General features: G+C 52.6%; 1 protein-coding gene across 1 annotated transcript; it reads right to left on the bottom strand.

Annotated features, from left to right (window-relative positions):
- LOC104365960 (flavin containing dimethylaniline monoxygenase 3) lies at positions 1–6,191 on the bottom strand. Its single transcript, XM_032998649.2, has 9 exons — positions 6,144–6,191; positions 5,822–5,963; positions 3,980–4,168; positions 3,520–3,682; positions 2,496–2,638; positions 2,171–2,370; positions 1,684–2,042; positions 1,152–1,224; positions 1–346 (listed from the first exon to the last, which is right to left on the bottom strand). The coding sequence occupies exons 2-9, from the start codon at positions 5,951–5,953 to the stop codon at positions 13–15; spliced, it is 1,593 nt and encodes a 530-aa protein (XP_032854540.1). The 5' UTR covers positions 5,954–5,963; positions 6,144–6,191; the 3' UTR covers positions 1–12.
- Positions 6,192–8,460: the final 2,269 nt, after the last annotated feature.

Raw genomic sequence — 8,460 nt, 5'->3', positions numbered from 1 at the left:
TGGCATCCCCTATCAATAAAGAGTGGTGAGGAGGAGGAGCAGGAGGAAGAACACCCCCAGCACCACCAGGCAGGGGAAGGCAGTGGGGGCGGCGGGGGTGACACGTGTCTGCGTGGCCCGCAGCGTTCGGTCCCACTGGGTGAGGATGGCCTTTCTGGCCCCACTCCACTTCCCTGGGCCCCTCAGCCGAAACTGGTAGGGGCTGCAGGGTCCAAAGAAGACCTCCAGGGCCAGCCATGGGTCTGTCAGCAGGAGCTGCAGCACATTGGGCTTCACGCCGATGGCTGAGGCCAGCTCATCCATGTAGGTGATATAATCCGTCTGCAGCGTGGTGCTGTTCCCGTACCTTGGGGGGGGGGGGAAGAGAGGAGAGGATAAGAGGGGTTGCTTTAGGTTTTTTCCCTTTATTTTTTTTTCTTTATTATTTATTTAAGCACAGTGAAAAGAAAGTCTGTCCTCTGTTCTCCCCTGCCAAAAGCTGGGGAGCAGAGCTGGCTGGGGTACATAGCTCCAGGGGATGTGTATCATTGTTGCTGTTAGTGGAGGAATCTGGCTCACAAGAAAACTGCATTTTGAAATGTCCTACAATGCAACGGTTTCTAAAAACAAAAGAAAACATTGCTTGGGCCAGGTTCAGTGTTCACTGGTTGTATTCGTATTTTTACAGTATTGCTTCACTATAATATCAGATAGACTCAGAGAGGGGGAAAGCAAGGCACTTTCATGGACTTTATGAAACAAAAAAGTGTCACTTTGAAGAATAACGATGGAAATGTTCTATTTCTGCTGGGGCCTCACCCTGATTGTGTGTGAATGAGAAATGCTTTTTCAGCCTGATAATGCTCAGTGACGGCAAACAAGCCTTTTTAGACAGGAAATATTTCTATAATGAGTTTTCCACCCAAACTTGTCTGATTCAGGCCACTGGAAACATATCCACTGACACCAGTGAGCTGGTTGGGGCTTCCTCATTGCAGAGGGGCTGCCTGCAGGTTAATTTGCCTGAGACATGAACAAGGCTGTTCAAAGGACTCTCCTTGATGGAGCTGCCTGTCCCTTGCTCACAAACTGTCCCCACAGTAGCTCACCCAGTGCCTGCATCCAGCCCACCTGGGGCTGAGATGATGGCAGGGCTCACGACCTGCACTTACCACTTGAGCTTCTTCCCCATCTTCTCATCAATGTCATCCATCATCTCACTGATGGAGGGGAGCATGCACTGCCCTGGAAAGAGCAGAGAGAGCATCAAAGGGAGATGTTGCCCAGGAGATTCCTCTTGCAGCACGTGGGATTTGCAGGGATCAGCTGGGCTCTTGGGTTCCTGTCTTCCCTATGGTGTCAAGATCTGGGTTTGGATCAAGCTTGGGTGTTGAGGATTTGACAACACGGCTTCCCTGACCTTTAAGGTGTGTAGTGATGCCCAAGAGGCTCTTTTCCCCCAGACAGCCCCACCACAGGGACCCCACTGACCTCTGCAGTGGGCTGAGAAGTGACCTGCTCCCACAGAAGGCACCTCATCACATGGAGATCCCATTATTGGTATTTCTGGACAAACCCCGTTGTGTTCTTCAGTACTCAGCCACTGCCCTGATTTTCAGTTTGAGCCTGCACACTGCTGCTGGGAAATGCTACTTCCCATTGACAGAAAATAGACCTTTGCCCAGCACATGTCCATCCACTTACCCTGAAACACCTTGATTGCCCAGCGGCACTGGAGGTCTGCTGTTGGGATGATGGGTCCGAGGGACTGGACCAGCCCAATGACTGCCATGGTTGGCTTCTCTAGCCGAGGAGGGAGGATGCCTTTGTAGAGGGTGACCTGATCATCTCTGCTTTTGATGATGGAATCATCCTCCATGAAAGGGTAGGAGTAACTGTAACCAGTGGCAAAGACTACCACATCGACGTCATCCTGCACCGTCCCATCTTGGAACAAGACAGATGTTTCTCTGAACTCCTTCACGTTTGGCTTTATTACCACCACGCCACAGGCTATGCGGCTCGGGAGGTCGTCGTTGAACACTGGCTCCTTGCGGGATGTTCTGCAAGGGCAAAGGTGCTGGGCCTGTCACAGGAGTGGCTCCTGCTTCTGGCCCAGGATAGGCACGGTCTGGTCCCATCCAGAACCAGCACCCCCAGGGGGTTTGGGGACGGATGACCCCATGTGTACCTGTTCAGTGGCATGAGGCCAAAGTTTTCGTGCTTGAAGAACCGGTTCATGCCTCTTACATACAGCCAGTCACTGAGCGCCCTGGGGAGGATGTTCCCCAGCCAGGTCTGGAAACGAGTGACGACCAGCATGTCCCAGGGGTAACCGTTGTCCCAGACGCGGCTCATCACCCAGGACCCACTTCGGGAGCTCAGATAGACCTGGGGGGAAGGCCAGGTAGGGGTGAGCCACCTCTGTGATGTCTATGAGCCCCCCAGGCTGTGGCTAATGCTCAAGCAGATGAGGACCCTCCCTTCCCCAATGACTCTGGGACTGGTTCCCATACCTGTGATGCCACGGTGCTGAGCTCCACAGCGATGTCACTGCCGGAGTTGCCCAAGCCTACCACCAGCACCTTCTTCCCTCTGAACTTCTCTGGCTCCTTGTACTCTCTGCTGTGGAAGTAGCAGCCTCTAAACTTCTGTATTCCTGGGGAGAACAGAAAGGGTCATAATTCACCCCAGGAATGAAAGGGAGAAGCTGCGCTGGCTTTGGGACCTCCCCTTCCTGCAGACGCTGCTGGAGCATCCATCTGAGCATTTTTCACAGTAACAGATATCTCCTGTACACAGAGGGATGCTGCTGGATGAGATCTGTCTCTGGCTTCATTGAATATTTAAACAGAAATAATGTGCGAGCACAGGATAACTTTGCATGGCATTTCTGTACCCCAAAAGTGTACTACTGCAACCCCAACATCACCCTGAGGCACCTGGACAGCCACACTCCATCCTCTCTGTGTGGCTTCACACCTTTACAGTAGTGAGCAACAGGGAAGCAACTTTCATTTTAAAAAAAAAATCCGAGAAGATGGCAAAGGACCTGAGAGGAGTCTTCCCAACCAGCTGGTGCCTCAAGCCTATGTCCTCCAAAAAGGCCCCCAGCACCAAATATTTCTTGCCAGAGAGAAAATTTTTCCCAATAATGTGCCTGTACACAGAGAGGCACAGACTGTTGGGTAACATGTATGACATTTGTACTACAAATCGTGGGAAGATGCCCCAGAAAAGTTCTTTAGAAAATAGTTTTTTGATAAATCCTCTATTAAAGGAAACACCCTGAAATATTTTTTTCTCAGAAAGATTAGCATTGTCTCTAGTAAAAACATCCCTGGTTTAATACTGTTTGGACTCTCGATCTTTAAAAACAATTTTTGTATTTCCTGAACAGACCCATCCCCCCAAAAATTGCTCTCAAGGAAGACAGTCCTATTAATGCTGAAAAGCCACTTTTTTTTAGGGAAAAACATTGTGATGGGAGGTATTTGACTGTCTGTGTCCTGGTGAATAAATTACACATGTGCAGCTTACCTGGGAAGTCGGCGAGGGGGAGGTTTGGGTAGACGTGGTGCCCAGAGCAAACCATAACTGCATCAAAAACCGCCGTCTCCTCCTTCCCATCCCTCAGAGTCACCACCTCCCACTGCCCCGTAACAGAAAAGTCAGGGCGTTTTTTAACCTTGGTGACCAGGGTCTTAAAGGAAACAGAAAAAGAGATCCATGGGCAACTGCAGAGCAGATGGAGAGGTTTAGGGAGTCAGTGGGATTCAGAGGTCCTGGGGAGCCCAGGGGATGTTTGCCCCTGCGATTTCATGCTGGCAGCTCTGGGGAATGCACAGAGAGGGGAGATGACAAGACCTGCTTTAACAAAACCAGGAGGTTTTTTCCACAGAATATTTATCCCAGGATTTTCCCGGAAGCAGGGAGACCTGAGCACAGAGGCTGTGTCCCTCCTGCTACTTGCTGCCCCTCTCCACACTAGGGTTTTTACCTTGAACTGTATGTGCTGGAGGAGGTTGAAGTGCTCGGCGTACTTGCAGATGTACTGCTGGAGCCTGGTGTTGTGCATGTAGTTGGGGTGGTCGTCAGGGAAGGGGAAATCGGAGTAACACATCATCTCTTTGCAGGAATTGGTGAAGACGGTGCGGTAGATGCTGGCTCTGCCTTCCTCTGCCTGGTTCTGGAGGGAGATGAACGTGGATGTGTCCCATTGTGGGGGGGACACATCACCCCTGACTGTCCTGGAGCCCTGCACCAACTCCTCCAGATACTATCACCCCCCAGCCTCGAGCCAGAGAAAAAAGAAAAGCCATCAAGCACACTAACCAAATAACCCCCTATGAGCACAGAACTGTCCTAACAGGCTGGGAGGAGGGTTTACGTCGCCCAAGGCATTTAGGAGCCAGTGATGTGCACATCTGCCAGGGAAAGTGGAAGCCTCAGGGGAAGGACCATGACATAAGCCTCTCTACTGCACGTCCAGAAAGCCTCAGGAGGTCGGGTGTGACACAGCTACACTTGTGCACATGGACACGTGAAATATCGCAGGAAACAAGTAACATGGGACCTCTTGGTGCCCAACTTCCTCCCGGTCTGTCTGTAAAGCTTCCAAAATCCCGTGGGCACTCCCAGACACTGCTCCTTTGTGCGCGTGGTCTTGGTGATTGCACAAGCAAAGGCAGAAGCCGGGTGGGTGTGTTTGCTCTGGTGCAGCTGCTCAGCTGCCCACGCTTCGTGCAACTGTGGGGCAGGTCTGGCTTGTGCCTACTGTTAGCAATAACCGTGTCAGACAGCCAGTGACATCTAGATGGGCAGGACATGGGGGGATCTGCCGAAATCCCCAAGACCACCATACGTGCAGGGGGGCCTGGGCTGGCCTGGTCCAGTCCTGCCCAAAATGACCAGCCCCACACATCATCCTCTCTTCACTGGGGGGACACCTGCTACATCTGTTCTGACACTTGACACTTAACAACACAAAACACAGGTAATGTATTTCCCTTTCCTGATGGCTTTGATGCCAGGACAGAGCCAAGAAAAATGTCGTAAGGTTTCTGAGCAGAAAAATCCATATTTGAGGTGGCCAAAAGATTACCAACTTCTAATAAAATAAAAGAAAACCCAAGCCAGATAAGAGGCTGAAGCGGTTTTGACTTCTCCCTTCAATAGTGATATTAATAATGGAGAATTTCAGAAAAGAATATCAAAAAGTGTTTCCAAGCACACACAGTCTCAAGTCCTTTCCTTAATGGTATTCCAAGCTGGTCCTGCAACCGCAATTGCACCCCAAACCATCCCCTCGGCCCCAGCCCACCAACAGGCACATGGCATAAGATGGCTCTGGGCCTGACCATCTAATTATTCATTTTATCTCCTCTTCGGCCCCGTGTGGTGCATGGCCACTACATAAAAGCATGCTGAGAGCTGCTCTGAGCAGCAGCGAGTGCTCCCCAAGGTGGGGTGACTGCTGGCAGCCCCTCAGCTCCATGGGGTGACTTTTGCATGAAGACCTGCATTTTGGAGCCGTCCCTATCTCCATGGGCTTTGAGGGGTGCAGCCCCTCAGCTGTGGGGAAGCTGGCAACTCCCTCCATCCCTAAAGAAGAGAGGATGGCAGTTCAGGAGGCACTTGACTTGGCTGAAGCAGGTGGCTCAGCAAGCCAAGGGACGGGACCTGGGGACGGATGTTGAACCAGCCAAGCCCTCCAACACGGAGCCATCAGAGCAGAGCAAGTGGATGCAGGCGTGCAGGGTGCAGCCTGGTGCAGCCTCCCGGCCCCAAGTACACAAGTTTCCCCAGCCAGCTCTGAAACCGGGCAGCCAAAGCCACTCACCGTGTAGCGCCAGAGCCCCCCGATGTCCTCGCTCTGCTCGAAGCAGGTGGGCTCCAGCCCCTCTTCCAGGCAGCACTTGGTGGCTGCCAGCCCACTGACGCCCGCGCCCACCACCGCCACTCGCCGTACCATGCTGTCCTGCCTGCGGGGACACGGCTGGGGTGGAGCGGGGACCGGCCAGGCACGCTCACCCAGGTGGGTCTGCACCCCCTGGCAATGTCCCACGGGAGCAGAGCACCTCCTCCCCAGCACAACTCCCCCAACTCCTTAAATAACCCATCTGTTGGTGGTGGGGGGGTTGTTCTTGCTGATCCTTGCTCACCTGCTTCCTGTTCAGCCCCCAGCTACGTGTGTAAGAGTTTTGGACAGGGCAGAAGAACTTTCGCTGGTACCCAGGGGCTCTCTCGTGGAGAAGAGCAGTGGATCAAGAGGAGAGCGGTGGATTGGGAGGAGCTCCCCTGAAAGAGCAAAGCTCTTTTATGCAGCGTTCCACGGGAGGCAGGGCCAGCGCCGAGGGGTTGTTTGGATGAGCGACTCATGCTGTTTGGACTTTAGCAACCCCGGAGCTGTAACATGAGGAGGAGCTGTGGGCGCAGAGCTCCTAAATTAGGAAATAAAACATTGGACTGAAGTTATCGCAAGATAGAGCCCGGGGGTCACGGAGCAGCAGCACCTCTGGCCTGTGGGATGAGAAGCATCTCATATGCATGTAGACACACCCCAGTCTCCAAAATGGCACGGTGATGCCTGTGTCATCAAGAACAGAAGGTAGGACCAGGCTGCCCAACCTTGCCCCCATCCTTCCACCCCAGCACTGCAGTTATTCCCCTCCAAAGCGGGCAGCTGGCAGTGCCACCCCAGAGACAAGCCACTCTGGCATCGGGCAGGTTCCTGTTCAAAGCATCTGACTGCTTTCCCCCCCTTTTAATAAATGGGGCAAGCACATTTCAGAGGACATTTGTGGGGAAGGACAAAGCGCAGGCAAGTACAGAGGAGTCTGCAAACTCCAATCCATCTCTGTACTCTTCATATAAATCTCATTGTGTGAGTTTGTTCATCAAACCCCTGCCTCCAGACAGGTCCTGGGGGACTACCATTCAGCTGGGGATATGCCCATTTGAAAGTTGCTGGAGCCTCTAAAGCTGTCTAAGATGGGCTGTTAATTCATGCTAAATTGACTTGAAATAAAATAGAACAGAGAATGCCAGAAAAATGATTGAACAACCAAAGTGAAAAAGAATGAAATAGCTAATTTTTCCACTATCTGCCAAACTGGTTGGGCTTTCCAAGGGAACAGCTTTGGAGTCATGGTTAAGTTGACTTAATACAAACAAATTTTCAAGTTGGTTTTATGAATTTCCAGCCTAGACGAGGTGTGGATCCTGTCCTGCAGGACACGACCTGGAGGAGGAGCATGATGACTTCTACGAATTAAAACATTTGCCAGGAAATGGCACCCAGGAGCGATGCACAGCAAGAGAGCATGCCTGCTCCTGGCCTTGGCATGGGGATAGGAAAGGTCAACTGAAGGCAGAGGGAGGGGAACAAAGGTGCGGGAAGAGTCAATCATTTACCCTAGGGGACACAGCTGTCAAGCATGGGAAAGACAAAAAGACTCTGGACCTCTTGGCTCACCATTTCCCAGCTGACATTTTCCTCAAAAGATTTACAAAAAAAAAAAAGTTGGACTTTTTTCCCCCCTCTCTAAAAAGGGAAGGAAAACTGCAGGTATGAGAAAGCAGAGAAAAAATAAGTTAGGGTGTTCAAAAGTCCCTGGGGGGTGGGAGCGGGACGGAAATTCATCAAAAGCTTCAACATTTCTCATGTCACTAGAAGTAGTTCTGCCCCATAAACTCCTGTTTGACTTTTTATCGTATGCTACAGGAAAGCAAGAGTAGAAGGTGGCTCGTAACCTCCAAAAAAACAAGAACAATTGGGAAAAAGCAGTCTCACCTACAAAAAACCTGCCTTCTTCCAGCCCCAAGCTGCCTCGCAGCTGAGGCTAGAGGTGGTTTCCCCCAGTGCTCAGAGTGGGTCACAGTGTGACAACGGGAACCCTGCTGAGGACAATCGCGGTGACAGCAGCCACGAGAGGCCGAGAGCACGGTTTGCCTTGGTGCATGCCGTGACCCCGTCCCCACGCACAGCTCATGTGATTGAAGCTCTGTTTGTGCTGGCTGCCCTCAGGGCTGCCGGCTGCTGCACCGACGCACCCGTGTATTCATTAACCAAGGGCTGGTGCCGGTGGTGGGCAGGGGGTCACTGGCCACCGCAGCTGGTCCCCGGGCAGCCGCTCTCAACCCTCTCGCTGGTGTCGGCAGCAAAGCAGAGGGTGAAAAATCCTCCCGTTTCGACCCCTTTGATGCATGTGAAGGCTCCCCGAGATGGCAGCTGGAGGGATGCTCGGCCCAGATCCCGGCTTGCCCACGGGCCACACCGCCCCCGCTTCAACCAGAGCAGGGTCTGTGGTGCTGGATGCAGCGCAGCACCTGCAGCAAGAGCAAGATGCTCCCCGCCCCCCCCCCCCCCAACCCCAAGGAGCATTCCTGTCAAAACAGCCAGGAAGAGGAAGATGCCTCCTTGTACCAAAGGGGAATAAGCCCCCCAGCGCAGCACCTTGGCTGCAGCACTCAGCCCGG

This window comes from Tyto alba, unplaced genomic scaffold (assembly GCF_018691265.1).
Source record: "Tyto alba isolate M040663 unplaced genomic scaffold, T.alba_DEE_v4.0 Super-Scaffold_1000006, whole genome shotgun sequence".
In the NCBI taxonomy this organism is placed as follows: Eukaryota; Metazoa; Chordata; class Aves; order Strigiformes; family Tytonidae; genus Tyto; species Tyto alba.
Note: the sequence above shows the minus strand (reverse complement) of the source record. Positions and strands in the feature narration are given on the sequence as shown.

What these genes read in the sequence shown, in the direction of transcription:
- LOC104365960 (XM_032998649.2), bottom strand. Translation starts at nt 5,953, where the DNA reads ATGGTACGGCGAGTGGCGGTGGTGGGCGCGGGCGTCAGTGGGCTGGCA. An exon ending in GGGGGCTCTGGCGCTACACG is followed by an intron (nt 4,169 to 5,821) that starts GTGAGTGGCTTT and finishes ATCTCCCTCCAG; the next exon opens with AACCAGGCAGAGGAAGGCAG. An exon ending in CCCCCTCGCCGACTTCCCAG is followed by an intron (nt 2,639 to 3,519) that starts GTAAGCTGCACA and finishes TGTTCTCCCCAG; the next exon opens with GAATACAGAAGTTTAGAGGC.